The 17,080-nt window shown below is 46.3% G+C and overlaps 1 protein-coding gene across 1 annotated transcript; it reads right to left on the bottom strand.

Moving 5' to 3' along the window:
* Positions 1 to 3,143: 3,143 nt before the first annotated feature.
* LOC139839253 (uncharacterized) lies at positions 3,144 to 4,457 on the bottom strand. Its single transcript, XM_071829304.1, has 4 exons — positions 4,175 to 4,457; positions 3,901 to 3,947; positions 3,600 to 3,825; positions 3,144 to 3,526 (listed from the first exon to the last, which is right to left on the bottom strand). The coding sequence occupies exons 1-4, from the start codon at positions 4,455 to 4,457 to the stop codon at positions 3,144 to 3,146; spliced, it is 939 nt and encodes a 312-aa protein (XP_071685405.1).
* Positions 4,458 to 17,080: the final 12,623 nt, after the last annotated feature.

Raw genomic sequence — 17,080 nt, forward strand, 5'->3', positions numbered from 1 at the left:
TCGCGTCAGACTCAAGTTCAGTGGAAGCAGTGGGAGCAAGAGCGTGATCTTCTCAGGTGCACTCGTTGCGATTGGCGCTGGATGCCTGACATATGGGGCGGATAGGATGGTCGATTTGTCGGGGTTACCTTTCATGTGCGAAACAGGTAACAACAGTTCCCTGCACCACGTCAGCCGCCCACGACTGGAGCAGACCCTGGCCGGAAAAAATTACACTATCTCAGCCGCCATCGATCATACAAATATACAATCACTGAAACACAGTCACGTTCCACGACGAGCTCAATCGGTGCCTCGGTTGGAGCAGGTCGATAATCTCTCGGACAATGATCGGTGCCACGATGATCGATCAGCTGGCCTGACAATGACTTATTTGATTATCAAAGACATGCGCGGGCGACTTTGTAGTCTGTTCTTTTTTGTGCAGAGGAGCAATTAGTTCATGTGATCGATCTTTTTTTTTTGAGAAACACAGTAAAAACGCAGACGCTTACATACACACGTATTCACCTCTATCTCTATGAACGCACACACATACATCATACCCCTATGAGTACCTCCGAAAGACTGAGCCGGCAGATTAGATTTTGAAATTGACGAAGTCACCATAGTCGTCTTGCTGTCGACGGGAACATCGTCTCCCACTGAATGAATATTCCGCCTTTATAAGACGCAAAGATGTCAAACTCGGGGTTTAAACTTTGGTGGGCTGGAGATACAACCATCCTCCTAACTACCTAACTTCTCTCCGCCATTGCCTGCACTCTCCGCGCCTTGCTTTCACCTCGCACCCTAGCTTTGCCTCTCCGCTGCCAATTAGTTGGACAAACAATCAAGGCAACATCCCATCAATGTCAGTAAAAAGACGACAACTAACGCTAGACCCACTAAACACACACCAAGCTCCCGAGGCCTTCTTTGGGAGGTTTGCTTTGTTGTACCCTCTCAGCTCCATGATTCTGAAAAGTTGGAGCAGCTCCAACTTTTAATATAAAAAAATGTGGAGCTGGCTGCATTAATTTTACACAACTCTGCCTATGTCGACCGAAGTGAGGCGCGGAACTTGTTCGGCCAGCTCCGTGCGGTACAAACGTGGGCTGCAAGCCCATTTAGGTTTGATGGAGTGCGGTAGATATGTGAGTTTTGAAAAGGCTTGGTTGGGTTGCCACTTTTTTTTGTCAGACAAAGCGGACGGAGGTTGGACATGGCAGCGGTGACCTCATGGCTGACAACGGGAGGCTCCTAGATACGATGTCAAGCTGCTAGCGGCCACGACGAGCTCGTGGCTTCAGTTGCGAGCAGGGGTGGCGCCAGGGTCGATTCCCGTAGCTGCAAACTATGACTGCAGAGGCGGGGTCAATTTGTTCGTCCGAGAGCTAGTTTAGGCGGCGGCAGCGAGCTACAACTCGATTTACGTGGCGGTGAGAACGAATCGAACAAGTTTGACTCTGGTGGAAGGTACCTCGATTCGGTGGCTGCATACGTCAATCGTGCTGCGGTGAAGTAAAATCAAGGAAGAGTATGGGTGCCGATAAACATGCCCGGGACAGGGGAGAAGAGAGAGAGATAAGATGTGTGTAACGTTTCGATCACTTATCGATGGTAGGGGACGTAAATTATAGCCGCTCCGCGTTTTCTATTCCGCGAAATCAACTCGACGTGTTTGTACTAAAAGCTGCAGCAACTTCAACTTTTCAGAACCGTGAAGTTAGGGTGGAGGAGGGACACCGGAGCAAAAGTGCTTGTTTCTCGGTAGCAGTGTTTTGGGGTGTTTTGCAGGGTATTTTTCCTGCCCAACGAAAATACACCGAAATACACAACTAGGCTGTTTTACAAGCCGGTCGTGGGTGGATTGAGCCCGAAAAAACTCCCGAAAACTCATCGGGTTGAGGTGACACTACGACACCTCTCCTAGCTCGCGCTTTGCCCACTCTGTTGAGTCGTGGTGGTGCTGGCGGGTTGGAAGCAGCGGCACCACACACCCAAGTGCGACAAAGGAGCAGACGCATGCCTTCAGTTAAAAAGACTATAGTTAACCTACCACTATTTTAGTTGATCTCGAATTTGTTTTTACAACCGTTCTCTAAAAACTTAATCTCGTATTTTGGTTCAATGCCAACCTCTTGTTAGCTGAATCCAATTTGTACCGGTGTGTTTTACTTCTGATCCTACGTAATATGTGTTACAATGAAAGTGGAAACTCACGAGAATGTACAAGTGTTGGTGCTTGATTTTTTTGTTGAAATTATTATGATCATCCGTATTAGCATTGCGGTGAAATTGAGTATTTAATTGTAGAATTATCCCTGCCTTCCAAGCGTTTTAAATAAGAAGAGTGTTTTTACCTAATTCTCTTAGAAAAGTGTACTCTTAAACACCCACAGATACACTTCTGCCAAACAAGGCATGAGGGTGCAGGTTTTTTCCTTGAAAAAGGAGGATAACCCCAGACTCCTCAGGGTGCCGATGATTATTACACGACTTTGATGGGACTTTGATGCTTGTTTATTGCCTTTCATTGTCTGTATATTTGCTCCTTGGAGCGTCTCCCTATTGACTATTTATGGATGTGTTCGGTTGTAGAATGGGAGAGAATGGAATGGAACCATTCCATTCTAGTGTCATGGAACCATTCCATCCTTGTGTTCGGTTTCGACAAAAAATTGTCATGGAACCATTCCATCCATGTGTTCGGTTTTGGAATGGGGTGAGAATGGAATGGCTAGAAGTGGCATGTGGTCACCTTTTTAACAGGAATGGTGAGCTTACCACAGCTGTGTGCAATTTTTAGTATCACAATATTAATCACAATTTTGACAGCACTTCACCTATATTTTCAATAATAAACAGCAACAAATATATATTCACAGTGAAAACAAGTATATTCGAACAACACAACGCAGATTTCAAATCAAATAACATATAGTCATCCAACTAGTCCAACTTCATTGCAAAGTAGTCCAAATAGTCCAACATTCATCCAAAAGAACGACATACTAGTTCGTGCCACAGATTTCAGCCATGTCTAGTTCATGGCGTAGTAGTTATCCAAAAGCATAGTTGCCTACGGGCATTACATCATTACAGTCCATATATCATAATAGGTACCAAACATAGCCTAAAGGTAATTGAACTTCATACCATCACTTCAATTCTCTATGGTCTCTTGCTTGCTGAGTTTGTGACCGGATTGGTTGGGCGGTCCAAGTTACCTCCGGTAAGATGAATTCATCAATTCCTTGGGATAGTGCATAATTGTGAAGAACACAACAAGCTACAACAATGTCAACTTGTACCGGAAAGGGAAAGAACGGTTTGGCATCATCTAAAATCTCGAATCTTCTCTTGAGGGATCCAAAAGCTCGCTCTACCGCTATACGTAGAGATGAGTGCCTAAGGTTGAAAAGTTCTTCCGCATTTTGGACGGGATTGTTGCCCCACTCGTTCAAATGGTATCTCACATTACAGAATGGTGGGATGAAGCCAGGCTTGGCTCCATATCCGGCATCAACTAGGTAATATTTTCCTATAAAAAAGACATAAGTTGGTGACAATTTTTGGACAATATAGGGACAATCATATGTAAGTCAATTTGTTACCTTCTGGTACTTGCAGGCCTCTCTCACGCCCTAATGCATCAGCTAAAACGTTTGCATCATGTGCTGTCCCCTCCCACCCAGCCAACACATATGTGAACCGGAGGTCAAAATCTACCGCTGCCATCACATTTTGAGTAGGAAAAGGCTTCCTACCACGAAATGAATCTTCCACATCTTTAACAACAGATGCTCGCACATGTGTACCATCAATAGCTCCAATACAATCCTATATAGTGGAAGAAATGTCAATACTATGGGTGAATACAATCCTACGTAGGTAAGTAATGGTTTTGGTATATACCTTAAAATATCTAAGTTCAAGTTCATCATGATGTTCCTTGCTCGTTCCTGATATGAAAGTGAGAGTGGAGTGAAATCAAGTTCTGAAGGTTCAAAAACAACAGGAAGAAGAGCAGCATTTGTTGCAGATAAGGGATTCAAGCTATCGTTGTAGATTGACTCCAGGGGCTGTTCAAAACTGGACTCCCTTGTGCCCCAACCGAACTCTAGAGCAGCATCATAGATCAGCACATATTGTGCACAAATTCGAGCAGCTCACCTTCGAAATCTCCCACCGCCGGCGTGGGTGCCTCTGTCCCGTCCGTCCCCGCCGCGCCTGCTCGTCGATCCCGCCTGCTCCCGCTCGATCCCGCCGCTGCGTGCGTGGGAGACGGTCGCGGCGCCGGCGTGGGTGCGACTGGTGGCGGCGCCGCCGGCGTGGGTGCGAGTTCCGGCGCCGACGCGGGTGGAGGTGGCGGCGACCGTGCGTGCGTGGTGGAGGAGCGGGGTGGACAGAAAGGTGAGAATAGGGATGGAGGGTGAGACACGCCCCGTGATTTCTTTTTTTCTTTTTTCCATTGCGCTCGGTTCCACCTCGTTCGGCCGATTTGGGCGGACGGGTGCGTTCCGCATCTCTGGCGAATATTCGCTTTCGTGGAATCACTCAATTCCATCCTATACCAGAACCGAACGCGAGGATGGCCTCCATGGCCTCCAGGAATGGAACCGTGACATTCCGTTCCAGCAAATTCTGCAACCGAACACACCCTATATGTACCAGCTGGATTGTTCGTTTTGTGAATTTTTTGGGTACAGAATTAGTGCTAGGTGACATGAGCATACCTTTTCGGGTAACTATTATTGGTATACCAGGTGCGGTTTAGTCCATGAAGCCCAAAGCACAACAAACAGTCAAAGCCTAAGAAGCTAGACGTGCCGACTAAGGAAAGCTCATAGAAGGAAGAGACCTACGTGAATACAACCCCAATACTTAGAGCATCCCCACTCGTTGGCGCTCCCCACGCCCAAATCCGGACGAAACAACCGCCGGATTGGACGAAATTAAGTCGTGGAGAGTACCGTATTTCCAGTCGTCTACCCGGAGTTCGGCGGATAGAGTTTAAATTCAAACAAATCGCCGTCCCGCGCTACAAGTACGGCCAGTTGATCGGCAAAAGGAGCAAAAGGATCAGCCACAGATCGGCGATCGGAGGGAAATTACACGGAGACAGGCTCGTCGGCAGTCCCGGCCGGCACGGCGGTGTCCGACGGACCAGTTCCCTCACACGCCGTGGCCGAAGCGGCTGCGGCAGTGGACGTCGAAGCAGCCGCAGTCGACGAGGTAGATGGTGAGGTAGGAGCCGGCGGAGACGACGAAGGACTGGCCGGAGTCGCTCGGAGGATGTCGCTGCGGTGGCCCTGGTACCAATTCCTCGTCTCCTCGTCCATCAGTTCCATGTCGCCGCCGCCCATGAGGAACGCCAAGTCTGTGTTCCTCTTCTTCGCCGCCGCCGTCGTCTTCAGCAGGGCGACCCGGACGCCTTGGTTGGCGAGCATCTCCCACCACCTGCCGTCGAACTTGTCGTTCCTCCCGTCGGCGTGCGACCTGAAGTCGGCCCAGCACTTGTCGATCGACGCCTGCATCCTGTCGGCGGGGTTGCCCGTCTTTTTGAGCTCTTTGAGCTTCTTCTGGCCGAGTTCAGGGCGCCCTTCCGCCGCGCAAGCCGCCGGCTCGTCGGGGTTGTACTGCTCGGTGTTGGCTCTTCTTCTTCCTCGTCTTCTTCTTCGACGGCTTGGCTTCCGTCGGCAACATCCTCCCGATGCTCGTTGCGCGCCGCCACAGCGGCCGTCGCCCTCGCCTCCTCTTGTCTGAAGAACCCCGGGCACGCAGCGGCGGCGGCCATGAAAAACCCCGGGCTCGCAGCGGCGGCGGCGGAGCCGGAGGTGATCATCTCGTGGATCTCCTCTTCGTTCGGCGCCACCATCGCACCGAACGCGAGCGGCCCTCGTCGCATGGCCGGCGAGGTGTCCTCGAACTGGCCGCTGCCGCCGCCGACGTCAAGCTCGGGCGGCGACGGCGTGGACCTGGACGGCTGGACGTAGGCGCCCTCTTGGAACACGGCAGTCGGCGACGGCGAGCACAGCGAAGGGGAGAAGGACGACGGGGAACTGGTTGTACCTTGCGTCGGCCATTGGCCGGGGAAGACGAAGCCGCCGCTCATGGCCATCCTATACTTCCTAGCTTGTTCGTCCTGGGCCGCCGCCGCCCTCTTGGCGGCGGCTCTTTTCACCCTCTCCGCCCTGCCGCTTGTTTCCACGTCACGCCGTTTCTCGTCCGCCGCCCACTCGGCGTTCGACATGCCCGGCGGCTTCGTCTTCTTCGCCCGCTTCTTCCTCGCCGGCGCCTTCGGCGGCATTGTGGTGGACGAGAAGACGAGGAGGAGAGTGGGGGTGGACGAGAAGGCGCCGCCGGGAACTGGAGCTGGGAGACGAGGAGATTGGGGAATTTCGGCGGGAGAGAATGGGGATATGCAAGCAAATTGGAGGGAATGGGGATATGCAAGCAAATTGGAGGGAAAATCGACAGGATTTGGTTTTCCAGTCGCCGACTACGCGGGTCCACACGACGTTTCGCGCCAAAATCTTTCGTCCGGAGTCCCCGAGCGCACCCCGGGGGGCCGGGGATGGCGTGGGCTCGCCGGATGGATGAAGGGCCAAATCCGGACGAAAACGAGGAACCGGGGGCGCGACTGGGCCGAATTACGCCGTCCGGATGGAAAAAACGCTCGCCGGGGGCCTCGACGGGGGAACGAGTGGAGATGCTCTTAGTCCACTAGAACTATTGTTAACCCTAACCTAGTTGCATATATAAAGCCAGGCAGGGACACCCCTTAGGATAGATCATATCATAGACCCAATACTATAGACCCAATACTGGACTAGACACAACTCCACCTACGGCGACACTGTGTACCACAACTATAATTATACTGGATTGCTAGCGGGATGTAGCGATCCTACACTGTGGGGACGTGAACTTAGATCACGCCGTGTGCCTACTCTCGCTCCTGGAATCTCCATCACCGTCTTTCCCTAAAATTTAAGTCTATAATCTTGGACATTTGCCAAGGTCACCTTTTGTCACTAGGTTTACACAATATAGAGATCTTCGCCCCCTTCGCCCTCAACCTCTGAAGCTTTGTACGTCCTCACGGGCTCCTTGGAGATTTTAGTAAGATTTCTACAACAATGTGCGATCCATATAGCGGCATCTCATTTCTAACCTATATCCTTAAAACCGAATCTCATTTCTAAGCTGACATTGAACTTAGTGAAATATCATGACTACAAGTTTCGAACAATATGAAGTAACTTGTGTATATAAAAATGTGTAGAGTGAACCACATAAATGGTCAAAAAATATGAGCAGTTTAGCGCACGGGATTTCGACCTCCATGCCCTCTATGATGGCTCCGCTAAGATGGACTGAGACCCTTGTTTGGGGCGATTCCTATTTGCCGCTCAATGCGGGAGCGAAGACGGGGTGGGCCGGCCCATTAGCGACTAGCAGGTATTGTTTTTTTCTTTATTTTTCCTTTTTTTTTTTGGGGTTTCTCAGGTTTTTTGGTTTTTGGTGGTTTCTTTTTGGTTTTTGCTGCGTTGGTTTGCTGATTTCGAAATTTGTTCGGATTTGTTTTTTTCTGATTAAAAAAATGTTTATATTATAAATTTGTTCAAATTTGAAATTTGTTTAAATCTGAAATTTGTTCAAACATGAATTTTGTTCGATTTAAAATTCTTTGTTTTTTAAACAATTGTCAAATTTGAACATTTTTCAAATTTGAACATTTTTAAATTTTAAACAATTTTCATGTTTGAACACTTTCAAATTTAAACAATTTTCAAAACTGGGAACAGTTTTCTAGTTTGAAAATTTTCAAATTCTTAACAATTTCTAAGTTGAGAAATTTATTCAAATTTTAAATATTTTAGAAAAACCACAGAAAACCATAATGAAAATTTTCAAATTCAAACATTTTTTTGTCCGAACATTTTTTTGGATTTGAACAATTTTCAAATTCAAACATTTTTTCAAAACTTGAATAATTTTTGAAATAAAAAACACCAGAAAAATCGCTTAAAGCGATGTATAGGACTTCCCCTTGTTTGGCCGCTAAGGAGATCAAGGCCGCAGTGGAAGGGCATGGACCGTAGCAGCGCCACTGGGCTGGATGGGCTTGGACCAAGTTTCTACCTCGCAACCTGGGACTTGGTCCAGCCGGAGTTGACGAGGGAGTTTGAATATTTTCACATATTGATCCGATCAACCGTACCCACGTTGTCCTCCTCCCCAAGAAAGACGATGTCCTCACGCCCGTGCCCTATGGGCATTTGAGCGTCTTTTTTTCATGGAAAAAGGAAATATAAATTTCTCCATTCATTGAACCCTAGTTCGGGACTGACGGGGCTCGAACCCGCAGCTTCCGCCTTGACAGGGTGGTGCTCTGACCAATTGCCAAGCTCCTTCCGCCCCGTCTCCCTGCAGAACCGCTCGGTCAAGTCCATATGTAAAGCTCTGACAACGACAACAAATCGGTAAGATCGTCGATGTGGACCAGACGGGCTTCATCGCCGGTCGGAGCATCTCTAAGAACTATGTCTACGCTACCGAGCTCGTGCATACCAGCTTTCGCCACCGCACCCCTGCGTCGTGATGAAGCTGGACTTCGCTAAGGCCTTCGACTCAATCACCTGGGCTAGCCTCCGTGTTGTGATGCTTGCTTGTGGTTTCCCTCCGGTATGGTGTGAATTCATGGAATCACTCTTTGCCTCGTCACGCTCGGCCATCCTCCTCAACGGCATCCCTGGAAGATGGATCAGGTGCTTTCACGTGTTGTGCCAAGGAGACCAGGTGTCGCCCTGCCTCTTCCTCCTCCTCATCAGCATCCTCCAGCGTCTGATCCACATCGATGGCGCGTCGTGCCCGGTGCTACAATATGTCGATGACATGATCATCATCTTGCATGCTGATGGCGCCGCCTCAAGCTCCTACTCCACAAGTTCGACAAGAGTACCCTCATGCCTATGCACGTGGATCCCGACGTCCTTGCCGGCATTCAATCGATGTTACAGTGACGTGTGGAGGGCTTCCTGCAGACGTACCTTAGCCTCCCCTCTCTATCGAGAAGCTCTGGCTCGCTGCTTTCTCACCACTCATCAGCAAGGTTGACAAGTACCTCCCCGGGTGGCGTGCGTTGCTGCTCTCGCCTGGCGAGCATCGTGCTGGTGATTGCCATTCTAGACACGTTGCCGGCTTATGCCATGGGCGCCCTTGCCCTCCCTCCTAGTGTGCTTGCCGCCCTCGACAAGCTTCACCATGCCTTCCTGTGGGGTATTGTAGTCGACCAGGTCGCTGGCGCACAGTGCCTAGTGATGTAGGACATGGTGTGCAGGTCCAAGAGTGAAGGTGGCCTTGGCGTACGCTCGCTCCAGGCCCAGACACCTACCTCCTTGGTGAAACTCGTCCATCGTCTCCACACCACCACCGGCGATTCCTCGCCTCGCTGGGTCTAGTCCAGCCTTGACGGTGCTCCTGTTGACTCGGTGGGGAGCTCGGCTGTGATGTGCGATGCTCACTAGGGCTCACTCTTGCAACTCCTCCCCTTGTACCATGGCGTCTTGCGGGTGTAGCTCGGCGACAGGAGCCGCACGACGTTCTAGAAGGATCACTGGACGCCCGCTGGTGCGCTCGAGGTGGCCCTGTCTGAGGTCTTCTCCCACTTCACATGTGCCCATGTCACTGTTCGTCGGGTGGTGATGGGCGGTCTGAAAGACCACTTCCCGCCCTTAAATGAGGTTTGTGTGTTTGGTGTCAACACAAGATTGGTTCTATGTGTGTTGATGTACACAGGTCATTAAAGTATATCACACACGATGATATTGGATATCTCGAAGAAGAAATAGTGAATGTTATGCCATGTTCAGTTTTGCTCCAGGTGGGCGGAAGTTCCGGCTTGAGTGGCCGGTACTACCGCCGAGATGCTTTGTTGAATTCTCCAAGCACGTCCCAGGACTGCGAACGCCGGAAGTTCGCCGGTACAACCGCCATACTTCCGATGGATTTCTGGAATCTCTCTTTTGCTTGCAGTAACCATAAAGAGGGTTTTGGGGCGTTTTCGTAAGTTGGGGCGGCAGCTGGCCGGTAGTACCACCCTACTACCGCCCATATCCCACGTCTGGCGGCATCTATTTGTCATCCTCACGAAGGCGATACTTTCGGTCCTAGTGACCAATAGTTCCGGTCAGACGTGTTTTCGTGCACAATGGCCAGATCTGACTTGCTCGCATATAAATAGGAGCTTCTTCCCCAATGAAGAGCTGCTCGTTCATCCAAGTAGTAACCCTACTATCCGATCCACTAAAATCACCTTATCTCCTCCCTCAACCACCCAAAGATCTTGATCTCTGGAGATTGAAAGGTGAAGACCCCCCTCATTCACTTGAGGGCCCTTTGGCTAGTGTTTCCATTGGAAACCCTAGTTGTTGTTTACTCCTTTAATAACACGTTGTTGTGTTGTAATAGCCTTGGAAGCCTCCAATTCGGTTGTTGATGCGTGCCCCATGAACCTTGTAAAGGCCCGGTTTCCGCCTCGAGGAAATCCCTTAGTGGACAGGTGAGTCAGGCCTTTGTGTCGTTTCTCGCCGGAGAATAGGGTGAGGCCTTTGTGGCATTGGTCTAGCTATTTTGGCGACCACACCCCACCAACGTAGACGTACTTCCCCTCAAAACGAAGGAACTACGAGAATCATCCCTTTGTCTTCGCGTGCTCCACTCTCAGTTATGTCTATCCTTATTGTTTATTGCATGGTGCTTACTGGTAGTTTGATTAGTTGTGTAGCTTGTCATCTAGGTAAATTCACCTAGTTGCATATCTGGAGAATTTACCTTTTGTGTCAAGCCTAAATTAAAAAGAACTAAAAATTTGGTAGCACCTATTCACCCCCTCTAGGTGAGGCATATGATCCTTTCACGGTCTCAACAGCTTCCTCATCCCTCGTCTGTCATCTTCCAAGACACGCCAGCGCGCTTCCCTCTTCGATGTCGTCGCCTGCGTCAGGCTCGCCGGCTATGTCGGTTGGTGATACCTTCAATCCGGATTATGGATTGTAGTATGATAAGATTTTTCCCTAGAAGACCTAGGTTTAATCGAACCTTGGTAAGTACTGCTAAAATGGTGTAAAGGAAACATCTACAAGACTTGCTAGTGTATTTTATCTTCAGTTTACCGGACCTATCTAGTTGACTTTTAAGGCGGTTGTGTTCAATGATGGAAATAGGCCAGGGTTAAGGTTTCTCCTGCAGCTATGCATACATATATAATTGAAGCACATATGTGTAACAAATAAAATAGAGATAGGAGATTTGTGAGTAGCACATCCGTAAATACTCTTGTCCTTAAAGCGAGAGGTGACAAGAGCCTCTTGGTCCAACAACTATCCTCATAGCCGCAAGCAACAATAGTTATTAAGTAAATGAATACAGACCAAAGCCTTAAGCTAGATGATTATGCCATGATCCCGAATGAATCACTAAACATGTACCGTTACTTTCCCTTTCTGTCACTGAGGTTTCACGGTAGCACGCCATTCTCCACTCATCCCACCTCTTACCTTGATCGAATCGAATGATATGGGTACCTACAGATCACCGAGACGAGGCAAAGAGACAAGGATACAAGATTGCAAAACTCCTATTCAATCCTTACACATATAATAAGATTAGATGCATATAAAAGCTGCGAGGATACACCCGAACCCGCAGCCCGTGAGGACTACTCATAGATAATATCAAGATCAAATACAAAGATAGAAATCATTGTGCAAAATATTTAGATTGAAATCATAATATTCTTACAATGCTCGCCAATTCTCAAGGAGATATCTATTACAATGGTGATGGCTATGGAGGAGATGAGAGATGGGATGGATGAACTATGGAGGTGGATCTCCTTCGGTGTGGTGCAGATGAATCTGGTGGATGACGGCTCTATTTGGCGACGAATTGCTCTATTTTTACGTCGGTCCCTTCACGAAACTTATAGGGTTTGACCTCGGGAATGATGAGGCACACGGTACGGGCAAGCCCCGCCCATAGCGATGCCCGTTAAAGCCCATGGAACCGCCTCTTCGAGCATAGTCATCTTTGCCATGCTCCTGATGCGATTTTCTTCACTAATTGCAGGTCCATTTGTCATTATGACGTGATTTCATGCACAATATCCAAAAATAGAAGAGATTGCACACTTTTGCATTAATTAGTCATTAGTGGCAAGTTGAGAGGTAAATTTAGTCAATTTCTTGACTTAGCTAAGTTTTAAACGTGAGAAAAAGTGACGTATTTCATAGCCATCAACTTCTCCAAGCTTAAACTTGACCGTCCTAGAGCAAGAAACAAAGAACCATAAGGAACTTGGCGTTTAAACCAAAACAACGAGAAAGCAAAGTCACTTACAGGTGGTAGCCTTATGAGTCCAGCACTTCTTCCATTTGAAAACTTAGCATAGTTAGAGAAGTGCCAAGAATATAATATAAGCATTGGTAACTCGAGACAATCACAATAAAGTTTATAAGTATGAATAGATGGTTGTGTAAACAATCACTCTAGCTTAAGTAGTTAAGTCTCAGTTTGCCAAGAAACATTGGAAGTTTACTATCATCATTTTAAGTATGAGCATTCATGTCCTCTCCATTAAGTCTTGTGAAATCACCTCGTGCCTACAAGGTGTTAGCAATAACATAGTACAAATAGCGAATAGCAGGGCACTCAATACAATTCCGCTGGGGGAGTGTGCTAGATACTCTCATCCTTGTAAAATACATGCTAGGGTGAGGGGTTCAAAATAAAGCATGCATAGCGGTTGGCGGTGGTGCTATTCTCAAAGACAAAGTGGTTGCACCACTCATCTAGAGTCAACTCATACTCACGGTTCATCAAACGGAAGGATATCCGGTTGACTCCGGGTTGATTCTCCTCAGAGTTGTAGTACTAGTTCACAGTGTGCTTCAGGGTGCTGAGGAACTCGAGTGTCAAGCGGCGATAGCTGGAAGCCTCCTAAAATAAAATTCAAGCAAACCAACATTGTTGCAAAGAGTATTGAAATAATTGTGTAGGCCTAGTCGGTTCAGAATATGGGGGATCCCCATTTTTTCGACTTGATCTCGTGGTCCTTGAGATAGTTGAAACGGTTGAGATGATGGCGGTCTTCAAACTCGATACCGAGCGAAGCGGGTGTGTCTTCAACCGGTAGTGAAGCCTGTGTAGCCACAACGCGCGAGCGGCTCCTTGTGTTCATCTAAGAAGATTTAATTAGCAATTTAGCATCTTAAGCACAACTTAAAAACTTTAACAAAAATAAAAATCCGATCCGATAGAAATAGACATATGATCATCCTCTACACATCTTATAAAAGAATCTCCTCTACAATTGAAATCTAACATGCGCATTAAGGTGATGAAGTTCATAATATGACCTAGGTCTATATTGATAATGACAAAAGCTAGAGCATGGATTCGCGGATAAAAAGTTGGGGATCAGAGGAGAAATGTACCATACTTCGATGGAGTGCGAGGAATCGAATAAAAAATGAACAAATTTGGAGATCCAATGAAGTGGGTTTTGAGTTTGGAGGAGGAAGAGATAGAGGATATGAAGTCTTTGATTTGGTTACCTCTTCCCTGCATGTTTATGGCGTTCAACACGCGGTACGGGCGCACGGCACGGGCGCATCCCGCCCGTACCAGGTGCAGCCGCCTTAGGTCTAAGGCGGTCGACGCGGTACAGACGAACGATATGGTCGTATCCCCCAATATTGATGGTCGCTAAACACACTGGTTTTCTTACCGAAATTAGGAGTTTCATCATCGAAGTGGTACAGGCGCACGGTACATTGGTCTGCCCGTACCGATAGTCGCGAAATCTACTGCATATTTTGGCGAAACTTCCAACTTTTCTTCCTCGAGGATGCGGATGCGGTACGGGCGCGTGGTACGAGCGGCTCCGGCCGTACCGTAAAGTTACTGGAACCTGCAAATTCAAAAGTTTTTGTGCAATTTTCACGCGCCCTTGTGCATCAACATTGCCTCGAAAATGACTAAGGAAAAAATGGCAGTATATATATCAAGAATGCGCAACCGTTAGTGTATGAAATCAAAAGGCATTTTTACTTATTTTATTTTCCTCTTTTCCAAAGGATCTCATGAACACTCTTTATTAAAAACAAAAACAAATGAAACAAAGAAAAACAAAACATTAAATCAAGCAAGAACTAGAAATAAAAACTTATTGAACATGGGTTGCCTCCCATGGAGCGCTTCTAGTTAAAGTCAATTACCTTGACGAAGATGGTGATCACTTAGGTGTTGGAAATGGAAGACCCACTCCAAAGTAATTTGCTTTCAAAGTAATGATCCCATCATCATCATCATGTTTGGCCTTCTTCTTTCTAGGGAAGTGTACTACAAATGAGTTTTTGGATGGTAGTCCAATTCTCACATTCCCTTCATGTAAATTGATTAGAGCTTTAATAGTTCTAAGAAATGGCCTTCCTAAGATTATAGGAGCTATAGGATCTTCAGGCATGTCCACAATAACAAGATAAATAAGTGCAGGACATTCTTTTATCTCTACTACAATATTATCTTTTACCTACAGCTTGTCTAAAGGTTGAATCAGCTAAGTGAAGTCTTAGCTCAGTAGTTTGAAATGGCCTCATTCCTAACTTATCATATAAGCCTTTTGGAATTGTGGAGACGCTTCCACCAAGATCAAAGTGCAGCCACCTCATTTGTTCCAATATGAATCATAATAGTGGGCTCAAATATATCATCAAGCTTAGCTGTAAGTTTTTCAGCTAGCTTCTTATATTGTTGTTCTAAGTCACGAACTTTGCATGCTACTTCATGAATAAATTGACGATACCTTACACCATTACCTCCATCGACTCCGGGGTGTTTTACCGTGACCATCTTTATGAGATCTTCTACAGAGTACTCTGGTGTTAGAGCATTGCTATAGTCCAGTTCTTCAAGTGCTTCTCCTTCTCTTTCAATCCTCATCAACTTGAGTTCTTCAACGGGGTTTGGCTTTGGCTTATTGATGATGGCTACTAGCAACGCCAAAAAGATCTTGATACGTTGGGACTCCTAGTGGAAAGTGTTGTATCAAGGGAGTATCTTCCCCACAAGGGTGACTCGAGGGTTTATATCGAACTCTCGGGGAACTAGAAGAAAGAGTGTACTCTTCTCTCTTCTTCAAGCAATCCTGCAAGTAAAATAAATGTCTTGTGTCCCCAACTCCACTGTGTGGTTGTCAAGCACAAGGGTTCACGTAAGTAAATAACACAAATACAAATAAAACAAGTAAAAAACTAAACTAGATAAATAACTAAGTAAAAACTATAAAGAGGTCGATTGTTTTTGGTGTTTTCGATGCAAATAGGAAAAGTAACTATTTTTGTATTTTAGGATTAAAATAGTGCAGCAAATAGAAAATAATGTAAAAGCAATATAAAGGTGTTTCTTATGATAAAAAGTGGACCGGGGTTCATGGGTTCACTTGACTATTCTCCCATAAAGTTGTGGAGGACAAAAAGCAAGTCATCAATGATATATGAAGGTGGAGATATATTATATGTAAGATCAGAATTAATATGAGCATCACGTCCTAACATAGAGATGATGCAACACATCTCTATTATACTCCACAAGAAGGAAACTTCATCAATCTTGTATTAAGAATTCATAGAGCATAGCACTAAGTACTTTGACATGAAGTTTAAATATCAAATATGCTACCTTAAACAAACAAGATTATCATTGCTGTCACATGATGAACATAGCACATGCATTCACTTTATCCCTAGTGAGGTAGCAAAAGAAAGGCAAAGCCATAACAGATCTTGGACATATTGTCACTATCCAATCAGTAAAACCATGCTGATCCATCTAACACGCACATCACCCCACACACGCTCTTGCATTGATGTTGGATCAGAACATGAACTTAAGAACGGGGTACATAATATGCATCTATCAATACACCTCACCAAAAAATAAGATCCGGTCTGATAAAACAATATCATAGAATAAGGATCCACCACATAGGTATTACAAATATGACCATAATCATAATAGGCAGCTCATATGGCACTAAGTACTGTGAAGAACATGAGAGAAATAGATCAAGATACTGCCACAAACCCGTAATCCAGAGGTTTACTACTCCCTCTTGGTCATGGTGATGATGATGAAGACATGGAGATCCCTCCGGCGGTGATCCCGGCGGAGTTTCCCCCTCCAATCTTCTCTGCAGGAGCCTCCATTTTGGTGTTTCTGTCTTTTTGCGGTGCTCTCCTCCCGAGAACTATTCGGGGTCATATATATAGTCCATTTTAGGGCAAAATAAGCCGGTTCGTGAAAGAATCATCGCAAACGGGAGATCGACGTCTGAAAGAGGTTGGGTGGCTCGGCCATACTTCTTGGCCACGCCACCTGGTCTCTTTTGGCCCTCGGGCCTCTCTAGGTGAGCTTCCAGGGCCCATGTTGTTCCTCCCGATGAAAAAGTGACACTCCGAAAATCCCAGGTCAATTTGACTCCCTATCGGTCTTTGAAAGTGAAAAAAATACACAAAACAGGGTTTTCCTGTTCTGCGGCGTTATAAACCAAATAAAGGGGATAATTGGTAAATCCCCATAAATCAATGTAAAACATGGTATTATCATCATATATGTTGCAAATATGTGGGAATTCAATATGATAAAGGACGAAGTTCATGTATGCATTTTTACATGCATCAACATCCCCAAGCTTAACCTATTCTCGTCCCGAGCATGAAGGTGGTAAAACTAACATGAACTTTGGAGTTTATAATATATAGCTTCTAAATAATCGTGCAAAGTATCACAAGGTTCAGTCAATAAAGAATGACAATAAGTAATATGAACTCATCAAGTGATAACTCTTACATTATACATAGAATGCATAAAAGTAAATAGCATTGTAAGTAACATGAATGATAAGTATTATGAATCACAAAGCATGCTTGGAAAGATCCTATGGAATTGTTGGTAGACTTTGTGTCTTCTCTTTCCAGAAATATTTATTTTGACTCTTGAACACAAGAAAGTAAGAAGGGAATGTATG

Source organism: Lolium perenne, chromosome 4 (assembly GCF_019359855.2).
Source record: "Lolium perenne isolate Kyuss_39 chromosome 4, Kyuss_2.0, whole genome shotgun sequence".
Lineage (NCBI taxonomy): Eukaryota > Viridiplantae > Streptophyta > Magnoliopsida > Poales > Poaceae > Lolium > Lolium perenne.